Source organism: Camelina sativa, chromosome 1 (assembly GCF_000633955.1).
Source record: "Camelina sativa cultivar DH55 chromosome 1, Cs, whole genome shotgun sequence".
Lineage (NCBI taxonomy): Eukaryota > Viridiplantae > Streptophyta > Magnoliopsida > Brassicales > Brassicaceae > Camelina > Camelina sativa.
The window spans coordinates 18,262,125-18,281,964 of record NC_025685.1 but is presented as its reverse complement, the minus strand read 5'-3'; the positions used below and the strand labels follow the sequence as shown (position 1 = coordinate 18,281,964).

Below are 19,840 nucleotides of genomic sequence, written 5' to 3'. Positions count from 1 at the left end.
CCCCCCCCCCCCCCCCCGTCAGCAAGGAAGCCTTTTGGTGAAGTCAGCTCCCAGCAAACTGACTCGTCCAAAAAGAGGAAGGAACCCAAGACTTCCTCATCTTCCCGCGAGAAGAGCCGAGCCCGGACTAGTTCGTCGGGGGACGACCGGATTAGGTCCGGCTGGAAAGATGGGGGTCCCTCCTCGGAGAGGAGATCTAGGGAAGTGCCCCCTTCAAAAGAATATGGAGGCTCCTCCGGGAGGTTACCTTTGAAGGAACTGCGTTCTTCCCCCCGAGGTAACAATAGCCCGAAGTGTTTCAATTTTGTTTTTCAGATGGGTACTGAGTAAAATAAGATTGCTCAAATATTTCAGCTCCCCCTGCGTCCCCAGCTGACCTGATGAGGAGCTATGTCCGAACTCAATCGCGCAAACTTCCTCTGCTTCGCGGACAAAATTGGCGAGGTTAGTGATGCATATACCCCTTTGTTTTTTTTTAATTTACCACCTTCTCCGCTTAACAAGCTGTGATTTTCCCAGCTGATGATCGAGTTTAACTCCTCGGTGGCATCTTACGAGGATCAACTGTTCCCTTCCCCCTCATCTTTAGAGGTGAGCCTTCTTAAAGAGAGAATCGCCAACCTGGAAGCCCAGGTGGCAGAATACGCCAAGCTGGAAGCCGAAAATGCCGACACCGTGGCGAAGGCCGAACAGATCCGGGCTCGGATGAAGAGAGCTGAGGTAGAGGTGCTTGACCTCAGGGTTGCCAATGAGGACCTCCGGGACAAATTGAAGTAGGCGCGGGACCTTTACTTTGAGGCTGCCAAAGATGCGAAGGCGTCAAAGAACAGGCTGCACGAAATCGAGCTCCGTAATCAACTTCTAGAGGCTGCCAACAGCTGCAAAATTGAAAGGGTACGGAAGGAGGAGAAGCAGGCAATGAGGCGAGCTCTTCGCCCCCTGGTTGAGGAAGTGAGGATCACTTTCGAGGAGAGGGAGAAGCTAGCTCCGGCCAATATTCGAGCCGTTGAGATCAGGGCTAACCGGATGCTGGTCGAGGAGATCTCTAGGGGAGAGATCCAAGATATGGAAGCTGAGCTCGGACTTCTGAGAGCTGATGAGGAGGAGGCTGACAGAAAGGTTTCGCAGGTAACTCCCCGTGACCTCGACCTTTCTGCATTTTCAGACCTTTTGACGGATACGCCCGAGCTTTTGTGCGACGAACATCCTTTGAGCGTCACAATCGACGAGTCCGGCACTAATCTCGGACAAATGTCAAAGCAGGGGATGGACGATTTCTTGGCGAATACCAGGTCAGAGGCGGAGCTTGCAAAGATGGGCTTGGTCCTTTCCGAAGCGGCATCAGATCCTCCTCTCCCTACTCAATAGTTTTTATCTCGGGGTTGTTTTGGCACAAGTTGCCCCTCATTTGTTGTTTTTCTTTTTGAACTTATTTCGGAGTTTATTGGTCGTGGTGACCACTCCGTACTCGCGTATTTTAAGACAAAGAATTTTTACCTTCTACGAACTTTGGTTTTAACTGATACGAGCAAAATAAGTGCGAAGTGAGGACTTCAGTTTTGATTAGAGTTCGTGAAATTTAACCTCAGTTTCTAATGATAAATAAAACTGAGTACGAAGTGTGAACTTCGGTTCTAATTAGAATTCATGAAATCAAACCTTAACTTTAAAACTGAGTACGAAATGAATACTTCGGTTTAGACTTAAGGTCGTGAAATTAAACCTGAGCTTTAATTTGATAAATAAAGCTGGGTACGAAGTGTGAGTACTTCGGTTAAGACTAGAGTTCGCGAAATTAAACCTCATCTTTAATTTGATAAGTAAAGCTGGGTACGAAGTGTGAGTACTTCGGTTTAGACTAGAGTTCGCGAAATTAAACATCAGCTTCAATTTGATAAGTAAAGTTGGGTACGAAGTGAATACTTCGGTTCAGAATTCGCGAAGTTGAACCTCAGCTTTAATCGATTTCGATTTGCGAAGTCAGACCTCGGTTTTTTTTTTTTTTTTTTTTTTTGGTGTGAACCATTATTAATAAAAAGTTTCGCAAACTTTTGATTTTATTAATATGGATAACTGGACCCGAAGCGGGCAGCCTACGTACCTTTATCGGGATCAAGCTAAACGTAGTTCGATACAATAAAATTAACTGTAAAAGAGTTTAAGATGTAAAGAGTTCCAGGACCTCGGAACTGGTTTTCCCTTTGAATCCTCGAGCTGATAAACTCCATTTCGGACTTCGCGAGTAATTCTGTACGGTCCTTCCTAGTTGATTCCCAGCTTCCCTGCATTGAGCTCCTTGGTGTTTTCGTAGACCTTTCGAAGGACTAGGTCGCTAACCGCCAAGGGCCTGCCTCGGATTTTGGAATTATAATACCAGGCTACTGCGTTCTGGTAGTTCTGGATCCGAACTGAGGTCTGATCCCGACGCTCATTGATTGTATCGAGGGTATCCTGTAAAAATTCCTCATTCTCCTCCGCTCGGGGTGTGTTTAGCGAGGTACGGACTCTAGGAACCTCTATGTCGGCTGGGACTACGGCATCAACTCCGTAAACGAGGGAAAAAGGTGTTTCATTAGTGGCCCGGCGAGGTGTTGTTCGGATTGCCCAAAGAATGCCCTGCAGCTCCTCCGGCCAGCGCCCTTTGCGAGAATTGAGCCGTTTCTTCAAGTTAGCTATTATGACCTTATTCATCGCATCGGCTTGTCCATTACCTTGCGGGTAACAAGGAGTTGACTTATTGAGTCGAATCTTCCATTTCGCACAAAACCCTTTGAACTACGAGGAGATGAACTGCGGACCATTGTCGGTGACAATTTCGTGAGGGACGCCGTAGCGATAGATTATACTTTTTAGCACGAACTGCTCTACTTCTTCACTTGTTACTTTCGCGTAGGCCGCTGCTTCTACCCACTTGGAGAAATAGTCAGTAAGAGCGAGTACGTACTGAACTCCTCCTGGTCCCCGATGTAAAGGGCCAATGATGTCCATGGACCACCTCATGAACGGGTAAGCTGCAGACACCGTCAATAGGAGCTCGGTAGGTTGATGGATTGACGGGGCATGCTTTTGACATTTCTCACAAGTTCGAGAATAGTTTTCGCAGTCTGTAACCATAGTAGGCCAGAAATAGCCTTGCCTTTTGATTTTGAAGGCCAGAGTCCGTCCTCCGGAGTGATTCCCATTGGGACCGTCGTGAACAGCTCGCATCAGCATCGCGGGCTCTTTACCAGCAACACATGTTAGATAGGGACCAGCTACACTTCGGCGTAGGAGTACTCCGTTGTGGATGCAATACCATGCACTGACAATTTTGAGTTTCCTGGCTGCCCATTTGTCAGCTGGGAGTTCCCCTTTTTCCAAGTAAGCCTAGATCGGGCTCCGCCGGTCTCCTGCCTCCCAATTGTTAGTGCTCGTACTGCTCGAAGTGGAGTGCGGGATAATGGCCTGGTCGTCGACTGGTGAGCTCGATGATTCTGGAGTTTGATTTGCTTCTTGCTCGACCGGAGGCATGACGGGAGCTGATTTCTTCTGTGGCAAAGAATCCGAAGCTGCCTTGCGAGCTGCCTCCTCAGCAGCCAATTGTTTTTTTGTTGCCCGGGTGACTACGTTCGAGCTCTCTAGTCGAATACTAGGAAACTCGATGACTTCGACGGGGATAATTCTTGTCATTGCAGGATCCGAAGTTGACACCAGAGCTGCTAAGGCATCCGTAGCGGAATTTTCAGTTCATGGGATCTTAGTGACTTCAAAATCCTCGAACTTAGTTACTAATTCCCGAGCTGTGGACAAATAAGCCTCCATACGCCCATCCTTAGTCTCGTACGCTCCTAGGAACTGGTTGGTGACCAGCTGCGAATCGCAAAAAGCTCGGAGCTTTCGGACACCAATCCCTACTGCGAGGCGTAAGCCAGTGCGGAAGGACTCATATTCGCCTTCATTGTTTGATGCACTGAAAGCCAAGCGAAATGACTGTTCGATTACTTCTCCAGTAGGAGAAGTGAGACGGACCCCAATTCCTGCTCCCGATCTGGAAGATGCTCCATCTACATGCAATGTCCATGGGACCTCGATATTGTCATTGACCGTAGAGGCTAGTGGGAGTTCGATCAGGAAGTTTACCAGCACTTGCGCCTTANTGTCGTATTCACTCAGCTCGACAAACCATTTAGCTAATCTCCGAGACTGACTTGGACTATGCAACACCGTCTGAAGTGGTCGCAGTTTTCTTGCCGAAGTAACTACTGCTAAGCCAATTTTTCCATCATATGATACCTGGACTCTGCCCCAGTAAATGACTTACTGACATAGAAAATTGGTCGTTGCTCCCCCCTTTCTTCCCGAACCAAGACTCCACTTACTGTGCTGTCCAAAACAGCTACGTAAAGGAAAAGTGGCTCTCCGAATTCAGGTTTAGCCAAGACCGGAGGTTCAGACAGGTAAGCTTTCAGCTGAGCGAATGCTTCTTCGCACTTCGTATCCCATAAGAAGTTCTTCCTCCCTTTCCTCAACAACTGGTATAACGGGAGGCACTTGTCTGTAGACCGGGAGATGAAGCGGTTGAGGGCGGCGATCCGTCCGTTAAGACGTTGCACTTCGCGTAAAGTCCTAGAACAACTCATTGACAAGAAAGCGTTAATTTGCCTCGGGTTTGCTTCAATTCCTCGTTCTGTAACGATGTATCCCAGAAACTCCCCTGATGGGACTGCAAAGGTGCACTTCGTGGGGTTAAGCTTCATCCCAAACTGGTTCAAGATGTCGAAGCAAACTTTCAAATCCGCGAGATGCGAGCTAACTTCCATAGACTTTACCAACATGTCGTCAATGTAGACTACCATGGTTTTTCCGAGCTGGTGCTCGAACATTCGGTTTACTAGCCTCTGGTAGGTTGCCCCGGTGTTCTTTAACCCAAAAGGCATCACCTTGTAACAGTAAATCCCACGTTCCGTAATGAATGCAGTTTTATCCTGGTCATCCGGGTTCATAAGGATTTGATTGTAACTGGAGAAGGCATCCATGAAAGACATCAGCTCGTGGCCTGAAGTGGACTCGAATAGCCTGTCGATATGCAGAAGGGGAAAGCTGTCCTTAGGGCACGCCTTATTCAAGTCGGTAAAATCGACGCAAACTCGCGATTTTCCATTCTTCTTCTTGACTACCACTGTGTTCGCGAGCCATTCAGGGTACTTTACTTCGCGTATCTGCCCCGCTTTTAGTAAACGTTCCACCTCCTTGTTAACGATTTTAGCTCGCTCAGGACCCAGTTTTCTTCGCTTCTGCTTTATAGGTCTGAATGTCGGGTCAACATTTAGCTCGTGCGAGATTACCTCCGGACTGATACCGGGCATTTCATCTACGGACCACGCAAAGGTGGCCATATTATCTTTCAGAAAGGTTACCAAACTGGCGCGGAGCTTGTCATCCAACCCAGCTCCGATCTTGATTTCCTGATCTGGAAACTTATCGTTGACGAAAATGGGCTCAGTGAGGTCGCCTTTAAATTGCTTCCGAACTGGGTTCTTCGGGACCTCGAGCTGTGGTTGCTATTGAACCAGGAGCTTGTGACTCGCGAGGTAGCAGCTCCTTGCCGTTCTTTGGCTCCCTAGAATCTCTCGAACTCCTTGCGGGGTTGGAAATTTGACGCACTGATGGTACGTCGAGGCTACTGCCTTCATCTGATAGAGCCAAAGTGTTCCCATAATAATGTTATAGGCCGCAGGTCGGTCAAAAACCGTAAATTCCACCGTTTTTAACACTCCTTGAGTGGACACCGGTAGTGTTATTGTGCCCAATGACATCGATGTCTCGCTCGTGAACAAAACCAAAGATGAGGGTGGTCCCACGATGAGCTCTCCCCTGATACCCATTCTAGCAAGCGTCTCGAGGAATATCAAATCTACTGAACTCCCAGTATCTATTAGGATCCGGCACACTTCGTGGTTCGCCACGTTTAGTGATATGACGAATGTATCGTCGTGCGGAGTGTCTAGTTCCTCAGTTTCCTCTTCGGAGAAAGTGACTTCAGGTAGGTCACTTGTTGTGACCTTAGCTCGCTTCGGCTGAGGGCTAGTGAGCTTCCGCTGATGGTCTTTGATTGCAGTGATAAAGTTTCAAAAAAGGCGCGACCCCCCATTATGACGTCTATTCTTTTCTTGGGGGCTTCGCTCCCGTCTGATTGTTTCGGTTTCTTCGAAGGTGGAGCGTCTTCGTGCACCTTGGGGGTTGTATTCTGCTCCAACTCCTCAATTGTTACATTCGACATCTCTCCTGCCACGTACTTTTCTGCGAGAAGGTGCATCAGTTTCTTGCAGTCACAAGTGGAGTGGCTATTGGTTTTGTGGAGCTTGCAGTACGTGTGCTCATCTCGGACCCATTTGTTACTTGGGAGTACTCCACTTTTGGAACGTGGTGAAAATGGAGGTTTGGATGGCGAGCTTTTTGGAGAATTCTTCTTGGGAGATTGATTGACTGCGAATGTGCCAGGTCCGGACTTCGGAGTCGTAGGTGGAGTCTTTTTAGCGGGTGCTTCAAATCGAGGTTTGCCTGCAGGTGAAACTTTATGTTTCAGTGCGGCGGCGGCCTTGTCTTCCTCTGAAAATATCCAGTTCGAAGCCCGGTGTAAGGCGTCCTGAATGGTTGGGAACCGATTTACGGTTAGCTCTTCGCGGAAACGAGATTCGTGCCAGAGGCCATTTTTTAGCGCAGCCAGAGCAGTCGAGTCTGAGAGTCCTGGGATCTGAACCTTGATTTCCTTGAACTTTGTTATATAAGACCGGAGAGACTCTCCGGCATTTTGGCTCAAGTTCCAAATCTGAGCGTCTGTTACCGCGGTTTCGATTAAGCTAGAATACTGCTTAATGAAAGAGGTCGACAGCTCTGTGAAGTTGTTTATGGAGCCGGCTGCTAGAGATGCGAACCAAAGTAAAGCTGGCCTGCAAAACGTCTCTGTGAACAACTTGCAGTATCCAGCGTCTGCTTCATGAGGTTTGAGGTCTACGCGGCTAGCTGTTAACAAGAAAGTCTTAAGATGACTGGTCGGATCTCCCTTTCCCTTGTAGCTCGAGAACTTGATTTTGCCAGTATCTTTGATGCGGACTCGAGCTACTTGGTCGGAGAAAGGAGTTCGCTTTGACTCCTCGATCACTCGGAAAATATCCGGAGCTGAAGTAGTTGCACTGTGCATCACAGACCGCATGTCCTGGATTTCGCTCTGCATGCGGAATATCTCGGGATTGGTGACGTAACCAGGAGTCGAAGTGTTTCCGCCCACAGGGGGAGGAAGACGAACTGGGACTTTGGAGGATCCAGCAATATCGAGCTGAACCAGAGTGTGGCTATCGCCGACCAGCGGTGGCGCTGCTTGAGTACTTAGCTGGGGTGGGAAAGTATTTCCTGGAGTGGAGTTTGCTGCTGCAGGCTGCGTGGTGAGAGGCGGAATGACGCCAGTGAAGTCCAAAGCACGTCGGCGAAGGTTTTGATCGGAAGACAAGAGATCGACCCGATCGGCATATGCGCGGTGAGAGGCTGAGAGGTCGGCTACTGACGTAGTGATTGCCTCCAAACCGGTGGAGACTTGTCCCTCCAGGCTGTCAAAACGCTCGGTGAGAGCAGCCGAGGCTGCTTGCTGGCGGTCGGACTTCTCAGACAAGTCCTGCAAAAGTTTCTGGATAGCCTCCAGAGTTACCTGATTGGAAGAGTCGGTAGCCATAGCGGTGTTTGGATGAAGTGGGTTTGGATATGAGGTCGGAACTAGTAAGAGTATAGGTGATAACTCCCCTCCTTCTAGCGCCAAATGTGGGGAGTGAGAAGTGTTCTCACCTTCCGAACTGATTTATGTGTGGAGGAGCTTATCACCGTTAGGAGTTCCGAACTGAAAGAGAGTGTTTGAATGCTAAAAAATGTCTCTTACTGCTTGAGAGCCCAAAAATATTTGATCCCCTCAAAGACTCCCCCTCTTACATATTTATACAGACCAATTAATTACCCAATTAATGCGTAATTAANCGGTGGAGACTTGTCCCTCCAGGCTGTCAAAACGCTCGGTGAGAGCAGCCGAGGCTGCTTGCTGGCGGTCGGACTTCTCAGACAAGTCCTGCAAAAGTTTCTGGATAGCCTCCAGAGTTACCTGATTGGAAGAGTCGGTAGCCATAGCGGTGTTTGGATGAAGTGGGTTTGGATATGAGGTCGGAACTAGTAAGAGTATAGGTGATAACTCCCCTCCTTCTAGCGCCAAATGTGGGGAGTGAGAAGTGTTCTCACCTTCCGAACTGATTTATGTGTGGAGGAGCTTATCACCGTTAGGAGTTCCGAACTGAAAGAGAGTGTTTGAATGCTAAAAAATGTCTCTTACTGCTTGAGAGCCCAAAAATATTTGATCCCCTCAAAGACTCCCCCTCTTACATATTTATACAGACCAATTAATTACCCAATTAATGCGTAATTAATTTCACACGATTCTCGCGTCCTAATTAATCCACTTGAATGCTGGAATCTTTGACCGAGCTCGAGCTGCGAGCTGACTAATACGACGCCTCTCCGTTCTCTCTTCCTCTCTCTGGGCCTGATGGACCGACCAGTGCTACATCCTTGGCCCGTTTAGCGTTCCCGGCCCAGGCTCTCTGCTTGTTATCCGAGATGACGAATCGTAGGTACAACAACGACGCAATAACCATGAATTTTTTTAGTGACCATTCGTGACTATTACAACATATAGCCACGAAATTTTAACCTCAGCCACTAAAAGTTTTGTGGTTATACATGTTTTTTTACTAGTGCGTATATAAATGATTCATGTCATGAACTTTGTGAATTTATATTGTTGGTGCATTCAGAATGATAAAAACATGCTGATTGATGAGAAGAAGGAGTTCAGGATTCGACTTGAATCGTTGAGCAGCAAGCAAAACTTCATGACGATATACATCATCTAATTAATTTCCAGAGATACTTAAGCAAGTTTTTTGTTTTGAAATCTATAGTGTATTCTGCATATTGTTTATAGATATTATTAGGCAGTTGTATATAGATATTATTAAGCAAAACTGGTCGGTATATTTGATATACTTAGACGACATCAAGATTTACAGGGAGGAGTTTTCTTCGTTCTCTTTATCTCTTGTTTCTCGGAATACAAATGTAAATGTGGATTTTTTGGCACGCTAAGCGCGTACATCTCCACATCATGTTCTATTTGTAAATACTTTTCTATCTAATTGGTTCATATGAGCTGATCTTTTGTTGTCAAAAAAAAACTTTCATAATTGAAAACTATAAATGTTTTTGTTTCTAGTTTCTTTATGGTAAGACAGAGAAGACACTTATGGTTTCTAAGTATCATATGTATCTTCTCCTTCTTGTAAGGACGACAATAATTAACGCCGATATTGAGAAGATATTGATGCACTGAACCTAGCCATGATTTCCATTATGCCAAAAGTGGTCCATAAAGATGAACAATGTTTTTGTCCTAACCGTTTTGCTTTGCAAACAACATCCATGAAAACTACTATGGTGGAGGCAACATGTTATATCTGACGATGATGCAATAGAAATATTTTGGTGTTGTAGAGGGGTGTATTGAACTGAGGATTTTAGAAGATTTTGAGTTTTTTTACGAATCACTTGTTATTCAACTAATGATTAGTAAATGTCTTCTTAAATCCTATGTTATTGAAAATAGAATTTATGCAAAATCATCTAAAATCATTTATAATCCTTTGTTATTCAAGGAGTGATTTGTAAAACTCATATCAAATCCACTGTTATTGAAAAATTATCACGTTTTAAAAAATAGGATTTTAAAAGAGATTGTAAGAGATTCATATACAGTTTTAGTTGAAAATAAAGACAAACAAAATCCCATAGCTATAGGTGATTATAGATATTTGAGAGAATCAGATTTACCGCTTTGTAATAAATCAGTAAAACAAAGATATTGAGTATTATCCAAAACTATAGATGATTAAAGATATTTATATAGTGAAGAATGACGATCTCATTAGATTGAATAGACATGGGCACATAAACCGAAAATGAACAAACCGAACCGAACCAATAAGAAAAATCTTATTTGGATCGGTTATCCACTAAACCAAATACACAATTAATTTTCTATACATTTGGGTTTAGATTGATATTATTTTTAGGCATATTTCTGGGCCAAAGCCCATTAGCTATAAAAATTTAAATTATAATAGGTTTAAGGGGAAATCGACTCTAAGACACTAAATTTAAGGGTCACAAGCTAACGCCATCTAAGCTATCCCAACTTTGTGATTATAATTTCCGAGTGATATATATAAGGTTAGAATAAGTTTGGATTTTTAAAAAAAAATTGAGAATCAATCTGAATCCGAACGAATCCGAACCGATCCAATCCGAAAAACATTCAGATTTTAAATGGATTCTATACATCTCAATCCGAGAAATTCGAAATCCAAAAAATTTGATCCAATCCAATCCAATCCGAAAATCCGAACATTCAGAGCTAAGATTGAGATTGATTTGAAGAAGGAGAATAACATATTTATTCATCTCTCAGTCAGTAAAGCTCTAATATAAAAATCATCATATAATCAATAACTGATTACATAACTTCCTTAATTTAATTAGTGAATAATATAGATATTTATTATCCTTCATTTTAAAAATACTAAATATATATTTTTGGATTTATAATTTCCGGTATTTCGATTAACAAAATATGTAAATTTAATTGGTTAAAGAATTTTACACGTGTAAGCTTATTGATATAATTAATAAATTTGGCCAAAACATTTATATGTTAGTGACTAATTTTAAGAACGCAAATTTTATATAATAAAATATAAGAGAATTTTATAAAAGCTTTAAATAAATTTTTTTTTTTCAAAATTTGACATCATTTTGGTGTATGTTTTTTTTAAAAAAACTTACTAATCCTCATTAGAAAATGTTCTATTATTAGCTTTGATATATTTTAAGTTTTTTGTTTTTTTTTTTGTTTTTTTTTTTGCTTCCCTTTACCCTGTGTTTTTATTTCGATAATATCTGTGGCGTAGATTAGAGGGGTTTAGCGGTCGTTTTACATTCTCCCAAATGGTGTGTCTCTCTTTTATAGCGTGAGAGAAGAGAGAGGAGCTGTGACACAAATCGAAATCGAAATCGAATTGAGAGCAGATAGAGATCACGCTTCTGGGGTTCTCCTTTTCTTATCTCATACACTTGAAATTTCGAAATCTGAAGCTCCAGAAATCTCGACAAAAAAAAAGGTATCATTTTTTTCACATTGTTATCTGCGTTTTGTGGGTTTTTTTTTTTTTTTTTTTCTTCTTTTCGTTGTTTGAGATTCTGTATTGGGGTTAAAGGGTTTAGAAATTAGATTATTTTGAATGTTAAAGTTGGAACCTTTGATGTTAGGACAGGGGATGATGATGAGTTACTTTAGTCAGATTTGTTTCATTTTGATCTTTTAATCTGTTGTGTTCTTGTTTTATGCAGAGGGGGAGGGGGAAATAAAAAAAAAGATTATGAGTTGGTGAGTTTCAGAAGCATAGATGACGACGATTCGATCGTTGCGTAAACCACCTTCTATAAAACTTGTGTTTCCAACTCTGATCATACTTTTCTTGACATGTTTGTTTTGTATCTTGACAAATTTGCAAACCATATCGTATCTTTTCCGTCCGCTTTGGGATAAACCGCCGCCACCTTTCAAACGGATACCTCATTACTACGCAGAGAATGTCTCCATGGGACATCTTTGTGAACTCCATGGGTGGACACCTCGGTCAGAGCCTAGGCAAGTCTTTGATGCCATCATTTTCAGCAACGAGCTTGACCTTCTCGAACTCAGATGGCGGGAACTAGAGCCTTACGTTTCAAAGTTTGTGATCTTGGAGTCAAACACTACGTTTACAGGGATCCCGAAGCCTCTTTTCTTCGATTCCAATAGGGAGAGGTTCTCGTTTGCAGAGGGTAAGATAGTACACGGAGTGTTTCCTGGGAGAAAGCGTTACAAGGGGCAGCCGTACGAGGACCCTTTTTTGCTGGAGGGGCAACAGCGTGTTGCGATGAACTGGTTGCTCAGAGAAGCTGGAATCTCTGATGGAGATGCTGTGATCATGTCAGATGCTGACGAGATTCCAAGCCCTCACACTGTGAAGTTTCTACAGTGGTGCGATGGTATACCAGATGCAATGCATCTAGAGATGAAGGAATACATGTACTCCTTCGAGTTCCCGGTTGATTACAGCAGCTGGAGAGCCTCTGCACATCTATATACTAGGAAGTGGACTCAGTACCGCCACTCTCGACAGACTGACTTGATACTATCCGACGCAGGGTGGCATTGCAGCTTCTGTTTCAGACGACTCAGCGATTTCGTTTTCAAGATGAAAGGTTACAGTCATGCAGATAGAGTCAGGCGCAAGGAGTTTTTGGATTATCCGAGGATACAGAGACATATATGTAAAGGTTATGATCTCTTTGATATGCTTCCTGAAAAATACAGTTTCAAAGAGTTGATTAGTAATATCGGACCTATCCAGCGTTCTGCTTCTGCGGTACATCTACCTGCCTTTTTGATTCAGAACGCTGCTCGCTTTCGGTTTCTTCTCCCCGGAGGCTGTATCCGAGAACCCTAGCTGAAGATAATGTACAAAAATAGAGAAGCACTAGTTTCTTGTCACACACCAACTTAATCCGAAACAACGGATAAATAAGAAATAGATCTTTATCCCATCTTGTGTCATTTTTTTTATGTTTGCGCCATCATCATCATTCATCCCACTCTTGTAGCAATATAAAGATAAGCAAATCTGAAAACGACGCACTGGAGACATAGGAGGTAGGTCACATAGCTTATATTGGGAGACTCATTATGAACGTCAAAATCAGAATCAGTAACGCAATTATGAACCTTTCCCATGGCTGAGAGTTAATGTTGAACTTTGCGGACCTAGAAAGATTTGATCCAGTTAGGAATAATATAATACTATATAGTAAGGGTAATAATCTCAATACTGTTAAAAAAATTCAAATAACAAAAATTAACACATGATACGAAGAGTTGTGTTTCTTTATTGTAATATCTTCCTTATGATTTGTAAGAAAATGTTTTGCATAGACTGTAGTAAAATGTTGTTTTTTAAATGTAAATTGTACACATTTTTGTAATTTGTTATATTTTTCTTAACCAAATACATATCAGATTTAGAACATGATTTATCATTAAACTCTCCTTGCAACAAGGTACAAAAAATGAAGAGAAAGAGTCTTTAAGTATCCCATTGTGTTTTTCTGCTCTGAATCTGATGTACCTTCGGGACTTTGTAAACTGAATTATCAAAAGAAATATGAATTAGATGATGAAAAAAACTTGTAAGAAGTGAGAGTTTGAGTAGTGTATATAAATAATGATACTTACTTCCGCAGTAAGATCCAGGGACTAAGAGATCGCCACATGCATGAGAGAGTTTGGAGAGCTTATTTACGTCAAAGTCTTTCAAAAACAGTTTTGTGACGGTTCCGCATATACATTTCATCTTGTTCCTTTGTATACTATCACAACATACTTTTAATGGAAAAACCCAAGGAACGCCAAGCATGAGAGAATCGCCACAATAATCATATTCTTCAGAAATCTCTGTCTGAGTACACGAAGCATCATCAACCTGCAAGGATGTTATTCTAGTTACCAACAATGTTATCGTGAGCATAGAGACTATAGTATAAGCTCTCATCATTTTCTCTATTTTTTTTATTCTCGTATGTGCATTTGTCTTTGGAATATTTATCGATGCTTTGATAAATATATATTGTAAACCCAATGTAAGGAATATTAAATCTCACAATTATAAGGAAAAACAAAAATGGTCAATCATTAGAAAATAATTATTTACTCATTTACCTTTTTTCATAAAGTACCATATTGAGAATTCAATATCATTGAATTTTTTGTTGAAACTTGAAAGTTAGAGAACAAAAAATACAACCCATAAAATTACTTACTCATTTATCGTTTTGGTAAAGTCAACATAAACTTGACATTTAATGTAAGGAGTAAGATTTACAATTACATTAAAAAAATAACCAAATCAATAATATTGTTGCACATTAGCAACATAGAATTAAATATGGTTCAACATATGTACCTAATAGGCAAAGCATTTCACTGAACTTTTATCTTTTATTTTTAAAAACTCTTATAAATCAAGTAAAAAAATCAATTTTGAAACAAAGATTTAGGGTTTATATTCACTACACATTTGAATTTATTTCTCGTACTTGTATGAGATATTGGTGATGCTAGGTCGCATGTACGCGAATGTGAGGTAGGAAATTTAACCACTGGAGAATAAATCAAGCTAGGCGTTTGTTTCATCTCGACCATACAAGATTTTAACATAGTAAATCCAATATCGTTTCATTAAAAAAAAAAAAAAGAATCTACATGTACACCTTTTTCTTAATGAAAAATGATTGACATAAGTATTTAATATTCTTGAAATCATAACGGCTTGAACCAAATTTTTTCATGTTTACTAGAAAATGTAATGGGATAAATAAAAGTACCTTTTTCCCTGGCTTACTAGTATAAATTTCATGATTGAGTAGCAAAATCGACAAGCTTGAAAAATAGAGAAATATAATGAGAAATAAATCATTTAGAATTGAAGGAATATTTGTTGAAGTTTTTATTCACTTCTTTTTCTTCTTCTTCTTGGATGCTTTTTGTCCACTAGAGCCACCACCACAAACAATGGAACACTCAATGCCACAAATGTTACCAAAACAAGAAAACAATCCATTATCTCCTCCTTTCTTGTTGTTCCTCCCACCTTGCTTCGCGAGCGGAGCTCCAACCATCTGAGTATTTCTTGGGACGATTTCATTGGGCTTGTAACTTGATTTAGGGTTGAAGTTAGAGTTTGTTTTGTAGTCAGAACTTGGTTGATAACTTGAACCCACGTCTACAACCACTGGTAGATTGGCTTGCCACCTTTCTAGCTTAGAACGAAGACCCTCAACGCTTCGTTCACCAACACTTATCACAGTACTTTCCGCATCTTTCCCTGTAAGAGCCTTCTCCTTTGCAATTTGGGCAGCAACCACTGAGGCTGAAGGACCCAAATCAGACTCGGTAATAACGATCGGTCTTGACCTCATTGGTGTTCCATATTCGATATTGTTTCTTTTGGGAGTATATGCTGTCTTGTTCCTTGGCCTCATCGGTGTCCCATACACGATTTGTTGCTTTTTTTGCCTCAACAATGTATTTGGTGTTTTCCTCTGGGGCTCGTACACAACCATCTGAGAGTCAGATGAAAACTCATCTTTCTCAAAACCTGAGTTTGTAGTAGAACTCACACGGGATTGTGTCACCTTCCTTGGCGAATCCACCATTGAGCTTGTATCGCTTTTCGACCGTCGAAGCCCTACAGGTTTTGAAGATATGTTTTTCTTGTGAAACAACAAATCTTCTTCAAACAATAGAGGCATGCTTTGGCCCGAGTTATCGATAAGCCCCACCGCAATGTTTAGGAGGCCGTGAGGGCGGCCCGAGGCACGAAGAACCTCTAGGGTAACAAATCTCATAGCTGAAGAAGGGCTGACAAGGTCACTTATTAAGGCTTGTACCGTGCCAACATGAATGTCTTTGAACCAATGTAATGCATAGATCTCTATAACAACTATTGATGTGGCATCGTAGAGTGCTTCCTCATCAAGACGAAACACAAACTTGTCGTTCCATGTAGGGCTTGTTCCACCCGTATTGTCGACTCGAGTCGTCAATTTACGCTCTGGATCAATCCAAGCGATAGCATAGGTCTTCATACACCGTGCCACAGGCGCTAATTCTTGGGCCGAAATAATATTCAGCTCCAAGATTTGACAAGGTGCAAGAAAAGACATTTTAATTTGTTCTTCTTTGCCAAAACTAAAATCTGAGAGAAACAAAAGGAAATGGAGAGGGAAGAAATTTATTTTCGTGGTGGATACAAAGACAGTTCCGTCGTCGTCCTTGGAGGGGACGACGAAGGAAAGCAATGCATGAAGATGAAAATGGAAAAGCAAATTAACAAAGACACCCAAAAATAATAACAAGCAAAAAAAGAATAATTTTTTTTTTTTCGTTTATTTAATTTCTTGTTTTTGGTTTTTGTTATTTTAGAACACCGAATCATTTGCATTACTTTCCGTTGACTACTATTTTCTTTCAATAATCTTCTACCGTTATTTTTAGATCTCTCTGTCCCTATTCTCTTAAATCTTATTCAAGGTTAATTTCTGTTATTTTTCTGAATAATTCTGGAATTTGTAGACATTTGTAATTGTTACAATTAGAGATGTACTTATAAGACAAAATAGAAGTTCTGTGTGGTTCTCTTTGGTGTGTTCTTAGCAAGTAAACGATTGTAAGTAATTATTAAAAAAACATACGGTATGATTGAATGAGAGTGTACTAGGCTACTAGCACATCGAAATGATTACCATTGGTTTGGCTATGGATTTTTTTCTCTTTTTGTATATACAAGGCTATAGCCATGGTTCACTATGTGTCTATGTTATTAGGGATAAAAACGACGTTAAATTTGTTTTTAATTCACAAGGTAAAATCAAATTAGTAACCCAATATTTGTAGAGAAAATGTCTGCAGTGAAGTATTTTGAAGAGAAGGAATATGGATAAGAGAAAATGCATCACTGTTAATCTTCAGAAACAAAGATGTCGCATGTTGGATAGCCAATTTACTCCTACACACACAAACAAATTCCAAAATGTTTTTAACTAGACGAATACCATCTTCCAAGACATTTTAAGACTCATTCTCGGTTCCACTTAAGATCGTAAGAGCATCAATCCCTCATCTCATACCCATAAAAATGAACGTAATGAGACAAAGTTAACTGTGAGTAATAAATAATTTGACCTTTTGTTTAATAAGTTTTGGTGATAGCAAATTAAAAACATAGATAATGTAGTAAAAATATAGGAGAAAAGAGAAAACATGAGAGTTGTTTACATTGAGAGGAAGAGAAAGAGAGAGAGAGAGAGAGAGAGAGAGGAGTAATGGATTAGATTCTAGAGGGAATGAGAGGGATGTGGTTCTGAAGATAAGTAGAAGCAGCTGCAACCCCACTTCCCATTACAACTGGGTACCCAACATCCTTCAGTATCATCTCCACTCCAGCAAGACACCCCAAAAGTTGTAACTACATTTGATTATGTAGTCATGTTTGATTAGAGTTTGATAAATTAAAATTGGATTACACTAAGCTATATATAGCTCATATATAGTGTGTACCTCATTCACGTTTCCAAGGTGTCCAATTCTGAAAACCTTTCCAGCAATTTTGTTGAGACCAAGACCAAGACTTAGGTTGTACCTCTGCCATGCCCTTCTCACAATCTCCGAACCGTCTATATGTGGGGGCACCATTACTGCTGTCACTGTGTTACTTATCCACTCCTCCTTCTGTGTGCAGTTCTTCAGCCCCCATGCTTCCACCGCCAGCCTATGTACATGACCATATTAAACAATCAAACTCTAGTGATAATGTATAAGTAAACTATTAGAGATCACCAATTCGAATACTTGCATGGGAAGAGGATGTATATATATGCATATGTTCTAACCCCTGGTGTGAAGGATTTATGGATCAAAAGCGTGTTACACAGCTAAACTTTACCTGGTGGCCTTTCCAAGACGAGCATGACGGGCGATTATATTCTCAAGTCCTTCCTCAAAGATAAGATCAAGAGCAGCTCTAAGACCGTAGAGGAGTTGAATGGAAGGTGTGTAAGGCCAATAGGTTCCCAGCTTGTAAAACTTGAGGTAGTCATTCCAGTCAAAGAATACTTTGAGGGATTTAGAAGTTTTGGTAGCTTCCAAGGCTTTGGGACTGGCGCACACAATACCAAGTCCTGTTGGAAGAGATAAGGCTTTCTGAGAGCCGGTCAATGCCACGTCCACTCCCCACTCATCCATTCGGAAATCAAGAGCACAAATGGACGAGACACCGTCCACAAGCAGCAAAGCCGGGTGCTTGTAGTGATCTGTGTTTACGCTTGAGTTAGTGAGATTTAAAACAGAGAAACACACAGAATACAAAGAGATGATTTGTGAGGAGTTAATAACCAAGGAGGGTTCGGACAGCAGAGATGTCGTTGGTAACTCCGGTAGCTGTCTCGTTGTGGACAATGCAAATGGCTTTGATGGAATGATTCTCGTCTTGTGAGAGCTTTGAGGCTAAGACTTGGAGATTAGCACCTTGTCCCCACTCACTCTCAACCACATCAACATTGAAATTAAGCCTCTTCTGCTGGTCAATCCAAAGCAAGCTAAATTGTCCAATCAGAAACGAAACGATCCTGTCACCAGGAGATAACGTGTTGGTCAAGGCACTCTCCCAAGCACCAGTCCCTGTGGTGGGAAACAGAAACGGTGTCCCAGATGTGGTCTTGAATATCTTCTTCACGTCCTCCAACAGGGTTTTTGTAAGTGCTGGAATGGCCGGTGACCGGTAATCCTCGTTGTTCCGGTTCATCGCCCGGATTACCGGTTCCGGTATGTTCACTGGTCCTGGTACAAACAGATGGTGCCTCCCTGGTCCATACATATAGTCCATTTTTCCCCTTTTCTTTTGAATCCTCCTTCTCTGCACTGTCAAAAGATTACAATCTTCTAAATAAATATAGACAATCTCATCTTTGACCCAAAAAAAATAAGATAGAACCAAAACATGTGGTATACGCAGCATATATGACCATATGGACTATTGCAAATTTGCTACTATCAACTCCAACAAACAATATAACACAATCATGAATCATCCATACATATATAAAATACACCGATCATATCTCATTTAAGCCAACAAATATGTATATGCGTGTTACAAAGAGTTCTAAGAAGTTTCATGGGCAAGATCATACATATAACACAAAAAAGAGTAACAAGCGGAGAAAACTAAGTAGTAACTTTGCAAAATCGGAAAGAGAAAGAGAGAGAGCGAAGTTAACCTCTGAATAACTCCTGAGGGGCCTTTTGGACTCCTTCGTCTTCTCAAACCTCCTCTTTANTGCCACGTCCACTCCCCACTCATCCATTCGGAAATCAAGAGCACAAATGGACGAGACACCGTCCACAAGCAGCAAAGCCGGGTGCTTGTAGTGATCTGTGTTTACGCTTGAGTTAGTGAGATTTAAAACAGAGAAACACACAGAATACAAAGAGATGATTTGTGAGGAGTTAATAACCAAGGAGGGTTCGGACAGCAGAGATGTCGTTGGTAACTCCGGTAGCTGTCTCGTTGTGGACAATGCAAATGGCTTTGATGGAATNCATAATACTAAAAGCTACTTTTGAGCTTACTGAGATTAATTTTCGTACCGAATTTCGTGACTGAAAGGAAAACGTAGTGAGAAAAGGATGAAGTTAACTTTAAAAAATATTCGGGGATAGAAAAAAAGTTATAAAAACACGTAGGGAGGCAATTGTAATAAGGAAAAGTACGTAAGATGAGAGGTGGAAAAGGGAAGAGGGGGAGATAAGGAGATAAAAAGGGAGACAGCCACACAAGTTGGTTTTGCAACAAAGACCACACGACCGAACGCCGAATCCTCGGGCACTTCTTNTGTCCCAGATGTGGTCTTGAATATCTTCTTCACGTCCTCCAACAGGGTTTTTGTAAGTGCTGGAATGGCCGGTGACCGGTAATCCTCGTTGTTCCGGTTCATCGCCCGGATTACCGGTTCCGGTATGTTCACTGGTCCTGGTACAAACAGATGGTGCCTCCCTGGTCCATACATATAGTCCATTTTTCCCCTTTTCTTTTGAATCCTCCTTCTCTACACTGTC

The 19,840-nt window shown here is 41.7% G+C and overlaps 3 protein-coding genes across 5 annotated transcripts; 1 reads left to right on the top strand and 2 right to left on the bottom strand.

The window, feature by feature from the left end:
- Positions 11,028-12,721, top strand: LOC104793814 (beta-1,4-mannosyl-glycoprotein 4-beta-N-acetylglucosaminyltransferase-like). Its single transcript, XM_010520245.2, has 2 exons — positions 11,028-11,246; positions 11,476-12,721. The coding sequence occupies exon 2, from the start codon at positions 11,532-11,534 to the stop codon at positions 12,618-12,620; it is 1,089 nt and encodes a 362-aa protein (XP_010518547.1). The 5' UTR covers positions 11,028-11,246; positions 11,476-11,531; the 3' UTR covers positions 12,621-12,721.
- On the bottom strand, positions 14,414-16,079 carry LOC104793798. Its single transcript, XM_010520231.2, has one exon. The coding sequence runs from the start codon at positions 15,889-15,891 to the stop codon at positions 14,677-14,679; it is 1,215 nt and encodes a 404-aa protein (XP_010518533.1). The 5' UTR covers positions 15,892-16,079; the 3' UTR covers positions 14,414-14,676.
- LOC104793777 (serine--glyoxylate aminotransferase) lies at positions 16,888-19,834 on the bottom strand. Of its 3 annotated transcripts, none has more exons than XM_010520223.1 (5): positions 19,628-19,834; positions 18,119-18,435; positions 17,670-18,036; positions 17,285-17,495; positions 16,888-17,192 (listed from the first exon to the last, which is right to left on the bottom strand). In XM_010520223.1, the coding sequence occupies exons 1-5, from the start codon at positions 19,798-19,800 to the stop codon at positions 17,055-17,057; spliced, it is 1,206 nt and encodes a 401-aa protein (XP_010518525.1). In that variant the 5' UTR covers positions 19,801-19,834; the 3' UTR covers positions 16,888-17,054. The 3 variants fall into 3 exon arrangements, with proteins under 3 accessions (XP_010518525.1, XP_010518509.1, XP_010518516.1); XM_010520207.1 differs by lacking the exon at positions 19,628-19,834 and adding an exon at positions 19,003-19,063 and having other exon boundaries at positions 18,119-18,643; XM_010520214.1 differs by lacking the exon at positions 19,628-19,834 and adding an exon at positions 19,003-19,055 and having other exon boundaries at positions 18,119-18,638.

Bases quoted from the DNA above. Each gene is read 5' to 3' on its own strand.
- LOC104793814 (XM_010520245.2), top strand. From the start codon at position 11,532: ATGACGACGATTCGATCGTTGCGTAAACCACCTTCTATAAAACTTGTG.
- LOC104793798 (XM_010520231.2), bottom strand. From the start codon at position 15,891: ATGTCTTTTCTTGCACCTTGTCAAATCTTGGAGCTGAATATTATTTCG.
- LOC104793777 (XM_010520223.1), bottom strand. From the start codon at position 19,800: ATGGACTATATGTATGGACCAGGGAGGCACCATCTGTTTGTACCAGGA. The intron at 18,037-18,118 runs GTTATTAACTCC...GCGTAAACACAG, and splicing joins TGCTGTCCGAACCCTCCTTG to ATCACTACAAGCACCCGGCT. The intron at 17,496-17,669 runs GTAAAGTTTAGC...TCATGTACATAG, and splicing joins CGTCTTGGAAAGGCCACCAG to GCTGGCGGTGGAAGCATGGG.